This window comes from Lepisma saccharinum, chromosome 14, assembly GCF_977018435.1.
Source record: "Lepisma saccharinum chromosome 14, izLepSacc3.1, whole genome shotgun sequence".
NCBI classification, from domain to species: Eukaryota; Metazoa; Arthropoda; class Insecta; order Zygentoma; family Lepismatidae; genus Lepisma; species Lepisma saccharinum.
The window spans coordinates 75,198,378-75,212,084 of record NC_139242.1 but is presented as its reverse complement, the minus strand read 5'-3'; the positions used below and the strand labels follow the sequence as shown (position 1 = coordinate 75,212,084).

Genomic DNA, 13,707 nt, shown 5'->3' with positions numbered 1-13,707 from the left:
TGATATGATCAGCATCGCATCCCTGGCTGCCATTACCCCCCCCCCCCCCGAGTTTCTTCCAGGTACCCACTTTATATGACGCTGTGGGTGCAGGAGCCACTTGAACAGGTGGAAAAAAAACCGGTTCTCCACCGGCAGGGATCAAACCCAGACCCAGATCTCTCGTATATTAGTCAGACACCCTAACAATGTAATGTAACGAAAATTGGGACAAAAATGTGGAAACAGTGAGGTTGCCAGTGTGAGGTTACGCCTTACTGTCTCCAAACAAGATTGATTTGGTGTTGTAAGTCCACTTTATGCACAGTAAAGTTAATCGGGACTGGACCTACAGCTTAAAGTGGGATCCGAACCACTATGTGCCTCCACCGGATATCGAACCCGGGACCCCTTGATTACAAGGCGACAACGCTACCACTGCGCCATCAGGGAGGCCTGTCTCCAAACAAGAAAAACTGTATATGCATGCTAGATGTGATACACAAGGAGCATTAGATGTTGTTGCCACCTTTGCTAAATATTCTCTTCTCTATCCCACTTCCTCCTTCACTTTCCTGCATGTGATGTTTCCGAAGATGTTCACTAATGAGCAGAATGGTGTATTCCCATGTGTACTGTAAGATCAGAATGCCTATAAAATATTCTCTCGCAGAATTCCCAATGAAAAGGTGACACTGATGTGACATCTTCGTATATGGTGATGTAGATTTGAAGAATCTGAGAAGCTTCTTTGTGCAGATCTTACAAGAAAATGGCTTTTCCCCATTACGTGTCCTCATGTGCCACTTCAGGCACCATAAACTGCCAAATGACTTACTGCAAGTGGAGCAAGTGTAGGAGGTTAGTTTGACATTATTTCCGCTCCTTAACACTTTAATCTTTCCTGGCACCTGCTTCGAGTCCATAACCATGGCAGGTGAACTGGTTGATGCAGTAACATTCTTTAGAAACTCCTCGCTTAATGTCCGATTCTCTTATCTTGTTGAAAATGTCTTTCAAAATATGCAACAAATAAAGATGGAATTATGTTGGAGCATCCCTTACCTACAAGAATTACAAGTAACCTTCATATCTTCTATCTTGCTTGTATTTCCATGATGAATACCACGATCACGACAGGAGATCACAATGAAGGTTATTATAACTGTTCTCTCTTCTTTATCAAGTCTTTTACAGTCAGTATTTGGTAATCACATTCTATCCAAGATTCTATTTCTGCTCCTGCTTCCATAATTCCATAGCAGTCCAGGCATCAACACATATTGCATTTGTATCAAATTTTTGTTATTTAGTGCCACTTTTGGTTAATAGTGACGAAGATGAGTAATGATATGATTATACTGATGAAGGGACACTAACAAAGAACACCCATATCCAAGCTTGGATCTGAACCTGGGACCCTTGCATTGCAGAATGCCATGCTAACTAACCACTGCCATGGAGGTCTGTTGTATCTGTATTGTCATATTTTTCACCTCCTATCATTAATTACGACAACAAGGATTAGATATAATTAGATGAAAGAACAAATACAGGGTGGTGCCAAAGTAGGTTGACAGTCTTTATTTTGTATTTTACAGGTTGGTGATTCATAATGGCAGGCAACCCGACAGTCCCAGGACAGGAAGTGGATCCTGAAGAATTACTGGAAATATGAAAATGCAGAAACGGTGCACCAGAAATGGAGATGAACCTTCCACACTACAACCAAATAACAATACTACCGTCAATCTACTTATGCAGCACCCTGTACACAAACTCTTATACCTTGGTAAGGATTTCAACCCAGAACCTACACAATTACGCTACAGGTATACATTTCCTGGCAAACACTAATAGTTATAACTAGGCAAACTTTCATTAATGTACTTTATGTTATAAAATTAATTTTAAATTATGTATGGAAGCTTCTCTAATTCTAGTTAATGAAAAAATTCACTGATTACGTCTGAAGATGATATTGACATTCAGATTTTCATAAAAAAAACATCAACCTGTCAATAACCTCTCAGAGCAAATCTTCATAATTTTTCATTATCTACTTTTTATTTGTGTTGTTCTTGCTCAATGTCCAATTCAAGAACAAAAATTAGCACATAGATAAAAGGAAGAAATGTACAAAAAAAATTATCTGAATTTGAATATTGTTGGCTACATCTGGAGGCTGGAGTAAAGCTGCATAATTTTACTGCAATGAACTTCCTAATTTTAGCATAAAATAAATTAAAATTATGTGAATTACAATAACGACAAAATGTCTAGCAATAAGACATTGTTTAATTTTAATCTTACAGTAAATTGTAGAGTGTATACGTCTGAAAAAACTGTGTGAGGGAGCTTTCACAATGAAGTGACAAGCAACATGCACCACGTGGCAAGCGAGACATGTGGGTTGGACTGGGCCATACATCAGACCACATTGGCTTGTTGTTCGCACACATGTGATCTTATACTTGCTTATAGATTGTCACTTTGGTCTGAAAGCTCCCTAAGTCATTACGTCCCAAATTAATTATATTCCTCATCCTTGAAACATGCGTGAATATATGAACTCCAAGGTTCTATCATATACCAGCAACTTTCCGACTATATGTAACACCACTATCTGTCTATACCCAGATTAATGGGGTGCAAAGAGATCAATTATCCATCAGATATTTATACCCACACATTAATCATCGTAATGGGGATGGATGATAAAAATTCTGAATGAAAAAGTTACAAACTTCCATGTCTTGGTTGGGATCTCTACCTGAGATGCATAGTTTTGCCACTGCGAGTAAAAAAAAACAGGTATCAATGTGGTACGCATGAATATGTTTATAACGGGTTCCACTGGACAGTTATAGACAAACCTTTTTCATGATACAAGAAGCAGTAACTTTTTTTATTTAATTCTGAATTCTGCACTCAGAGTTAAAAGAGGGTTTTAACATAAATTAGTACTTCCTAAATTATTATATATGAGCTATTCGTACTTGTGTATTTGAAAATAAGATCCTTAGGAAAATATTTGGACCTAAAAGGGATGAGGAGACAGGTGAGTGGAGAAGGTTAACTAATTTAGAACTACATAATTTGTATACATGTCCAGATATTATTAGAATAATTAAATCAAGAAGACTTAGGTGGGCAGGCCATGTGGCACGAATGGGAGAGGAAAGAGGAGTTTACAGGATTCTTGTTAGGAAACCTGATGGTACGAGACCTGTAGGAAGGCCAAGACGAAGTTGGAGGGACAACATTGAGATGGACCTAAAGGAAATCGGTAGGGATGGAAAAGAGTATATAGATCTTGCTCAAGATAGGGACAGATGGAAGGCCTGTGTTGCTACAGCCATGAACCTTCAGGTTTAAGAAGGCTAGAGAGTTAGTTAGTGAGCTTTTCGTACTGGACACAATTTGTGTTAGTGCTTATTAAGAATTTCAATGCTAAAATTACAAATTACAGAAAATCGACTTGCTCTGCTTGTGATTGTACAATTCTCTTCTCTTCCAAGGTGGTTAGACACTTGAAGAAGAGTTCAATGATATGTCAGTTGTCTGCAATTAAAATCCTAAATATCTGTACCTGTGCGTAATGTGACTAATATAATTACAGCACAAAAAGTGTACGATATCTAGAACTTCCTTAACAACAATTTACTATATAGGCACAAAATAACAAACAAGGATAGGAAAAGTGTGCCATTAAGATTTACAGTGAGTAAGTACGTGTCTTTTCAGTACATCCACTCTGTGGTATTTCCTTTTGCAAATACGACAATGAAATCGTTTATCACCAGTATGAGATCGGATGTGCCTATTGAGGTTCCTCCGGAAAGCAAATGTTTTTGGACAGAACTTGCAACTGTATGCTTTCATTTCACTGTGCTTTCTCATGTGCTTTTCCAAGTCTGTACGTCTGCTGAAAGATTCCCCACATACACAGCAACTGTAACTGCTCCGCCCTACTGAATTTAACACACTGATTCCTGAACTGACGAGTCTCATCTCATTATGCTTCTGAATAAAACTGTTTGATGCACGTGATATTAAATCATTTCTTGGCAAAGTATCTATTTCATTACTACGTACATTTCCAACACCACTGAAGTATGAGCGGCTGTCATTTACTGTGCAGTGTGGCTTGGATAATCTGCAATAAATAAAGATGCATTCATGTACAGATGCCACTATTTACACTATTTATTGACTCATGAATGTGTCACTTATTAAATATATAAATCTTTTCCATAGAATGTTTGGTGGAGTAATAATGATTATTAGGCATTATGTGTAATTAAGAGGATATCCATGCTTCAGAATGAAATCAGTGGGTTTTGTCATTTACATCTTACACTGGCCTTAAAATTCATAACAGTCTATTAAGGATCTATGCTCATAGAGCTGTTTCCATTGAGTGTCAGCACTGGGCTACTTAATCTTTCTCCCCCACAGGGTAGCTGGTCTAAAAACAAAATGAACACAAGTCTAAGTCAATTCCATGTTTTCAATGCAATATTGCTCATAAATTCAAGGATAAGAATTTTAAAATTATTTTAAAAAAGAAATTGGTATAAATATTTGATACCAAATATTTATGAATATTTCTTTGCACATCCATAAGGACATGAAAATGCATTAATGACTTTCACGTGAAGTTAAATGTTTCATTATGTATTGTTTTGTTCACAATAATGAAGTAGAGACTTATCAATGCTAATATTTCTTGAGTAATCTACAGATAACAAATAGTTCAATTGTTGACATGCACAGACAAATGGAAGGACCAATCAGGACAATTCTGTATACTTATGTTGATACTTTATACATCTTTAGGTACACCAATTTACATATATTTTTAGCTGTTTGGTTCTGAGATATCGCAGGTTAAACATATATTGACTGCATGACTACCATAGACAGACAAGTAAATGAAGATTATTCATTTCACATTAATTAGAATTAGGTAGATTATATGTGGCATATCAATTTAAGACGAAAGTGATATGCCACAACAACAAGCGACGTAAGTCATATGTGAAAGAACCTTCAGAAATAAATGCCACCTTTCATATCAGAGTGCCATGAAAAGTTGCACACGTCCCTTGTAGTTTGTGTGACACTTGGTCTGGGGAATTTTCTCAACAGCATGCATCATGCTCAGTCAATCATAATATCCTTCTAATAAAACTTGCAAGTTTTGGGTTTTCCACACAATATGTAAATCTTTTCAAATTTTACATTATTAACCGAAAACAATATGTAACTAACTTATCACAAGCGAAATCATTTGTTTATCATGTTAAATCTGGGGTTCCACAGGATTCAAATCTGGGTCCTCTATTCTTTGCAATTCATATTAATGATCTACCAGGTACAATCAAGTTTTCAAAGTGTTTGGTGTACACAGATCATGTTAAAATATACAGAGAAATTAGAGATATTACGGATACTACGAAATTACACACTGATATAAACATGGTTTTTCATAGGTGGAGTGTAGAGAATGATCTCAGGTTTAATATTAAGAAATGTTCATACGATATTTACCAGAGCAAGAAATAATGTGAGAAATGATAAGTATGTTATTAACAGTGAATATGTAAAAAGAGTGAATTCCATTAAAGACCTAGGAGTAATTATTACTCATAACATGACCTTCAATGAGCATATTCCTTGCATTACCCAGAATGCCTACACAAATCTTGGATTTCTAATAAGAAATGCTAAAACTCTAAATGATATATGCTCCTTGTGTACGCTCTACAAATGTCTAGTTAGAAGCAAATTAGAATATGCTTGCTCTGTATGGGCGCCAACCTGTAACTCCCAGAAAAATATCACTGAATGTATACAGACAACATTTCTGAGATTTTTTATATTTTAAAAAGCATCAAATATCGTCAATGATACTTAAAATACTGTACAATGATTTGTTAAAAGAATTTGATTTTGTAGGTCATAAGTCTTTCGAATAGACGGGAAATTTCTCAACAAATGTTTCTATATAAAATAATAAATGGATATATTGATAGTAGTACCATACTAGAAAGAATATGGTTTAATGTGAGACAGGGTAATTTACGTAATACACGTTTACTTACATACATAATCCCGAGAACAGAAATGTATAAGAGTTCCCCACTACAAAAAATGACCCTTGAATATAACAAGATCTCAAACCATTTGGAGGATATGGATTTCGGTATGACACAGGCCAAATTTATGAATATGTTAAAGGGGTATTATTCCTAAATAATGGATTTATTATAAGGATTGTATTTGTCACATTGTACCAGTGTTTCTGATACGTGTTTTGTGTGATTCAGGTGAAATGGGCAAATATTTGAAAATGTTTGTTGTTTAAGTTCCGTCACCAAGATGCATGTATTGTGTGTCTATGTTTATGTATGTGTGTGCGTGAAGGATGCAGGAGAGACATGTTGAGGGAGGATGTGCATGTGTTCAAGTCTCCTTGGGGGGGGGGGGGGGGGAGTGTAACAACTTTTCTCCTGAGATTTTGGACAGTGTATGGGACAGGTGGCCACACACTATCGTGAGGAAATTGCAGAGCTATGAATCAGTAGTGTAACCTGCTCATGGAAACCTACAGCGATGAGTGGGGTTTTGTCGTACTGACCACACGTCACTCCGTAACTGGTTGGATGGTCGACCACCTCTGCTGAGGCATGTAGGAGGGAGGCTGGCAGTTGGTAGGCAGGGCCTGACTGACCCTCATGGGTTTTTGCACTGCAGGTTATTAGTATTATGTTCTAAATATTTCTTTTTAGAAACTAACCTCTTTTTCATAGACATTTAAGTGTAAAATGCGCAGTCTATAACTTAGCTACCCAGCCACAGGTAAAGCGAGGAGTGAAAAATCAGGTGAATCCAGGACTGACTTGGTAGCTCAATTGGTAGATCATTAGCATTGTATGAAAAGACCTACGATGAGGACTTGCTCGAGAAAACGTTTATTATCCACCTACGATTCAGTCCTGGTTGAGTCTGCATTTTTGCTTAAATTTATACAAACTACGTCTCCCGTATTTTCTGAAGATAGATTTATTTTTGTGAGATCTGAAAATCATCCATTCAATGTAGTCTTAACTCTAAATAATTGATCAAATCAATACAAAAATCCATGACTGTAAAGAACACGCCTATTATGAGATTTACACCTCTCATTTATGACATTAGCCATCAGCACTCTTTATTTCTTAGCAAATGGAATACAATTATTGATCCCAATCTCAATCATACTGCTCTAACCAAAGAGACACTGATTATGTAAAACATATAGGTCTGATGGCTAGTACACGCTTGCCACCTTAAAGTATAAGTAATTACCGCTCTTTTATTTGATAATGAAGTCCTCATGACTATAACATTCACATTAGTTACTCCAAAAAGAAACAATTGAAAATTATTACAGTTTCCTGTTTTGTTTACGTACATATGCATGTGTGACATTTTAAATATAACACAATAAAAAGTATTGTAATTTCCACAAAATTGTATTTAAAAAAATAATAATAATAAAACTCTTCGAACATACAGCCATGTACAAAAGTCTTAGGAGGAGAACGATTTATCATAGTCGAAGTTTTAAGGGAAGGTCGCAGCTCAGTATTTGTTAAGAAATGACAATTGACCATCCCTATTCCAAAAAGTTTATATAGAACATGAAAAATAAAATTTTACACAACCTTTTAAATCTTTCCACAATTAATGGAAGTGAATAGAAAACTATTGCGTGTCTAAAATCGGGCAAAGTTGAGATACCTACCATACACAGGCCTGATGCCAGAACAGACTTTCGGGGATCTTTATTTCATAGCTCAATATGGTTTTTCCACATAATTTACACTAGGTACATTTTATTTTTGCCAATGGTGTTATTCGAGGGTTAGTTCCGAAACTTTGCTTGATTGCAGGTGTATGCATGGCATGGGACAGAAACAGCTTTCTTCTTTTCATGTGTAAATTAGGGGGGGGGGTCAGGGGGGGTGAACGTGAGAAAACAAAAGTTCAAAATTGAAGATTTTACAGTGTGAAAGGCCCTGCACACAAAAGATTAACTGACTTTGGGAATGGTGATATTGTACATGCTTGAAAATCACATGCAGGCAAAGGAAATACCACGTGAAGTTACGTGAGGTACCTTAAAAACAAATGCATTGCAATGCATTTACAGGGTTGCTACAATTTTTTGATGATGAAATTCCCTGACATTTCCAGGTTTTCCAGTCCAAAAATGAAATTTTTCCAGACATGTTTATCATCATGATTTTTGCTTTTGAACCTTGTTTTGTTTGTTTGATTTGCTTTATTTACTTTGCTTCTTGTGCCACTTTTGGTTAATTTGCAAAGATGGGGATGAGTGATGACATGATGAAATTGATGAATGGACCCACACAAACATCCATGCCCAGGCCAGGATTCGAACCCGGAACTCCTAGCATCGTAGCGCAGTGTGATAACCACTCTGAGCGGGCCAGCTTTTTGAACCTTGTGTTTCTCAATTAAATTTATAATTTGATCATTCTACAATTTTACAATCGGCATCAAATGTATTGGGTGCTGTGCTACAATCACGTGCATCTAGCCTTCAGGCTAAGGCAACAGAGGTACATTATTTCACCGTAACAGATCTCCACAATATAAAAACAACAGAAAAAGTTCATAAACCATACACAATTTTTCATTTTCTGGCAGATTTACAGTGTCGTAGAAAATGCTGCCCTTTTGCTTACATTTATAAGTACATGGTATCTGAAGAAATTTTTGTTGCATATTGGAATTCTGTAGGAAATGCCAACAAGACTAAGATCTATAAAATAATAGACAATAACCTCATCACCAACCTTTTCGATAATTATGATCATATTGTTCAATGTACTTTAGTTTTCAATCAGATATCTGGACTGCAAGTTTTACTTTGATATTCTTTCTAATATCTAGTATTATAAAAGTGAAAATTTATTACGGAAATTTGAAGGAACCATAATTTTGCACAAGACCGAGAATCATAAAAACCAAAGAAACAAGTTTCTAATCTTCTTTTTGGAGTGGAATCACAAGAACCGAATGCGGAAGTGAACTGCTTGTTCATTTCGCAACTTTTTCTCTTGCAGACTCCAAAATGCACATAAATCCAGACGTTCTGCAAAATTCCCTGACAAGCTAAATTACCTGACATTTCCCGGTTTTCCAGGTTTCCCAGAGTGTAGCAACCCTGATTTAGAAAAATTGTTAATATACAACCAAATCTTCATACAGTACTCTCTAACATTATGCATTATACGTACTATGAATAACAATTCTTAAAACATGATAGCTAGAAAACAATAATATGTGTAATTGATAAGAACTCACCTGAAGTTCATGGTTTCAAGTATTCTTCTCCTTCTGTACTTCAGTACTTGCAGTTTCATATCAAACCAAATGAACATGTTTTGACACAGTCCGAAGTTTCATACACAGTGCAGATCAAGATTTGACTTCTCTAAATTATTTCTTGGTATCATACCAAAGGCAGTTTTATATGCAACAAAACCTTGGTTTTACGTTACTCAGGGGTCCATAAATACTACCGGTAAATGCACAATGTGGGAAAATTTCAAATTCAGGAATGTTAAATTAGGTTCCACTGCATAACTTCGGAATATGCACTATTACAATTTGCATAAATTAAAACAGCACTCAACACAGAAGAAATTGATATTTGCAAATCCATCTATTTGATATTTACTCCCACACATATAACCAACTACAATTATACAAATAGCTAATTTAGCTGCTTCATGAACAGAGTTGAACAATAAATCACTTCAAGATTTTATGAAGAAAAAAGACAACCATGTAATTTTCACTACAACTCATAAAAAAAATCTGTTCTCAGATTTGACCATGTTCAAACATAGTTTATGGAAATAGGTAGAACAAATTATTGACAATGCAACCTGTTTTCAAAGGAGTGGTGGAAGACCAGGAAAAAATGAAGAGGCTTCACTTCTATGCCGGCCCAGCCAGAGGCAGGAAACGGCGAAGGATGATGATGATGCATGCAAGAAAAAATCAAAATTTGGTTTCCTGCTAATTCTTAATGCAATCTCTCCAGGAAACAAACAATTCACCATCACAAATTCTACTATAAAGATACTTAAGGGAGGGAGTGAGGTGTATAGACAGGAATCATACACTGGAAAGAAAATTTCTTCTATCCATTGGAATATATTTCAATACTCACTGCATCCAAACTTTTCATTGCAGAACACCCCATTTGGTTCTCATTTTGAATACAATTACACCACACAATATCACTTCAACATTGGCTACACAATTTCTACATACATTTCTGGGGGAAAAAATAAACAAAAAAAAAACACCCAACCACAACCACTCACTACAGCACATGAGATAAAGTAGAAGTACTGTTATTTTACGGAAAGAAGCTTCATCTATGTTGAGAAAATTCTGGGAGACGACCCAGTGAGCCATGTAGTAGCACCAAGGAAGTTCTTCTCTTGCACAATGTTTGTCGTAAATCCACATTTAATGCACAGGATTAATAGGCACTAAACCTGTGTAGAACTGAAAACTAGTCTCACATTGGGAATGAAAACTTTATCATCTCTATTACAATGTGAAAACCTAGTCTTTGCACGTCAAATCCAGAAATTAAAATGCCAAAAAACTTTCATTACTAGTAAATAACCAGTGTCAAGATCAAGTTCAGTCTTTAAAAAAGAAAGTGAAAACAAAATAAATAAGTCTGTGTCGAATTATTGCTTCTAACATGATAATGATTAACCTTAGTTTTTATTCATTTCACTGTTGATTAAAATAAAAATTAAAAATAAAAAAAACTGTCTTCAACCAAACACAGGTAGTTTCTACAGTGTCATGCTTTGCACTCTGGCTAGGGGATGTACGTAGGTTCGAGTCCCTGGCAGAAAGAGTTAGCAAGTTTTCTAATGAGATTTTGGCCTGTGTATGGAACCGGTGGTCACCCACCATTGTGAGGAAATTGGGGAGCTATGAATGAGTAGCATAACCCGGTCAAGGAAACGTACAAGAAGTACTGGGGGTTCATCGTGCTGACCACACATCACTCCACAACTGGTTAGATGATCTCCCACCTTGGCAGGTGGAAGTGAGGCTGGCAGTTGGTAGGTAGGACCTTAACCTCATGGGCTGTTGCACTATGGGATATTTTATCAATATTTAGTGAATAAGAAATAATACTAAAATCCTTGTAAGCAACTATACACCAAATCTGTATTATAGCGTAGCAAATTAGTGGCAAGAGCAGCCTCCCATTTTTCTTATACTTCAATATATATTCTTTCCTCCAGCCTATGAAGCTTATTTCCGCAACTATAGAAGCAAGGATTGTTAAACAACAGAGAGACTATTTACACAATCATACATTAAACATTATATACTAAATTAATGAAACAGTTAAATTTTGTATTTCTTGAATCAGGATTTCCTTTTATATGTTTGCTAGAGGCATGCAAATTTCGTTTTTGATGAAAACATGAAATAACATGCTGTAACGTTCATTTTTCATGTTTCTGAAAGGTGTGAGGTGCATTTTTCTACCCTGTTTTGTCACGAAAAATTGTGAAATAAACTGCAAAATGCGAAGTATACTCTTAAACACGAAATTTACCGTTCATATACTGACGAGATACTCTCTGAAGTCTGAAGTATCCTGTGAGTTATGCAATTCACGGAAAATTGATTAATTCTGCTGTAAATATTTCAGAAGCACAAACAGACCGCTTTACACAGGAATAAACTTAATACTCTGCTAACTACATAAATGTGCTATTAGAAGGGGTAAGTTTATTTTGTGTAATAAGTGCAGTTTTTAAATCAAATTTAGAATTATATTCACAATTTTAAAACCAAAATGTCATCTTATATAGCACTTTTGATGTGATTATTCACCGCTATAACACCAAAATTTTATTTTATGTACCGCTTTTGAACCCGAAATTGACTCTGTTTTTGTACCGAAATTTTGCTTTTTTATTAACCAAAAATATGTGCCTCTAATGTTTGCATATCACTGAAGTTAATGTTATCAAAATACAACATGTCTACAAATTTGAAAAAGTGTATGCTTTCCTATTGAAGGATGAAACTTCATTTTTTTTTAAAAAAAAGTAAACTCTGTTGTCATGGAACACTGCCATGGTTGCAATTAAAGTAATCAACACCTCTTTTTGCACTCTTGTTCTTGTATGAAGTACACAAGACTCATCTTGCTTCGTCATGTTGCTTTGTGTATCATCCGTGTTGTGTTGCATTGCATTGTGGTGTGCCAGATTCGGTGTGTGGCTGGCCTAAATGGCAACATGGCCTAATTTTGAACACGAATTTTAAGAATAAGAACCTTCAGATAAAATATTCTCGACTCCTAGATGTATGACAGTAGCTACTAGTCTCTCTACCTTTTAACAGTCCTTGGCAAAATAAATGAGAAATATTTACTTACCGACTGCTTGATGATCCACCCCCAGCAGCTGCTTCAGGTACACTTTTCTGCTCACCACCCATTGAGTCATCATCGTCCAGAATTTGAATATCATCATCATCATCATCACTATAAGAGTCAGGTACACTTTGAGACTGGCCAGCAATATCACTATTGTATGAATAGAACCGTTCCTCAGGTGCTTCAGAAAAGGACACACTTTCGGATGGAACATCCTGGGACCCTTGAACAGTACTAATACTTTGGCACACTTCATCAGGGGACACAAAAGCACCAACAACACTTTGAAGGTTATTGCTGGGTCCAGAGGTCGTCTGAGAACCTCCGAAGGCATCGAAACTGTTCACGGCACCAGAAAAGTCACATGATCTCAAGTTTTCACTCTTTGGAATAATTCTCTCTTCTGCCTCTACCTTCACAGGAACATTTACAAAGTCCAGCCTTGGTGGTTCGATTTCTACACTAGTGTGCTTGCTGACAGTTGACCATGGAGAAGAACTCTGGAATTTGGTAAAGAAATTAATATTATTTCATGCATTATTTAAGTCATAACAGTTATAATAGATATGATTATTTGCTAACTAATAATTTAAAAACTGTTGTCTAGTACATGATGGCAAGTACATTTTCACGCTCCTTCACTTTCTTTTCCATAACAAAAGAAAAATGTTAGACAGTGCTCGCATAAAATAATAAAATTTGGACTTTTATGACTCCCATACTTTAATATTTGTGCATCATGGTCATTTTTCTTTTTTTTGGAGTAAGAATCTTTGAATTTGCAATGAACATGCTTTCTTACCATACTCAAACTTTCTCCACAGCACTGGTTTAATCATGGTCATTTTCACTGCTTTTAATTTCTATTCATTTAAGACTTACAAAAATACAACTTTGCCATGGCATTTTTGCTTCTCATGACAAAAGGATGTATTAATACATGCTCGTCCTCCTGCAACCAACATCACATGAATTAAACTTATAGCAACTCTTCTAAGAATGCAACATTTCTTTGACTGCTATCCCACTCACTCCCGTGTAAAATGTCTAACATATTCCTTGTACTCAATTGTGATAACCGTCGCTGCGCTTAAACTTGCAGAACGATTATCAATGCAAATAAAATTGCGTAATTAACGATAACCGTTATATTTAAAATAAATACAATACAGGCGCAGAAAATCTCACTACTTCCATCACCATTTTTAGTA

General features: G+C 35.9%; 1 protein-coding gene across 14 annotated transcripts in view; it reads right to left on the bottom strand.

Moving 5' to 3' along the window:
* Positions 1–13,707, bottom strand: part of LOC145999032 (uncharacterized) — a 93,248-nt gene that overhangs the window by 31,920 nt on the left and 47,621 nt on the right. For 13 of the 14 annotated variants that reach the window (XM_083135945.1, XM_083135950.1, XM_083135944.1 and 10 more), the window contains exon 3: positions 12,497–12,996. In XM_083135945.1, the coding sequence (XP_082992071.1) occupies positions 12,497–12,996 (500 nt within the window). Of the gene's footprint in view, positions 1–3,385; positions 4,139–12,496; positions 12,997–13,707 lie in introns of those variants that run through there. The other variant, XM_083135937.1, reaches the window with a different exon arrangement.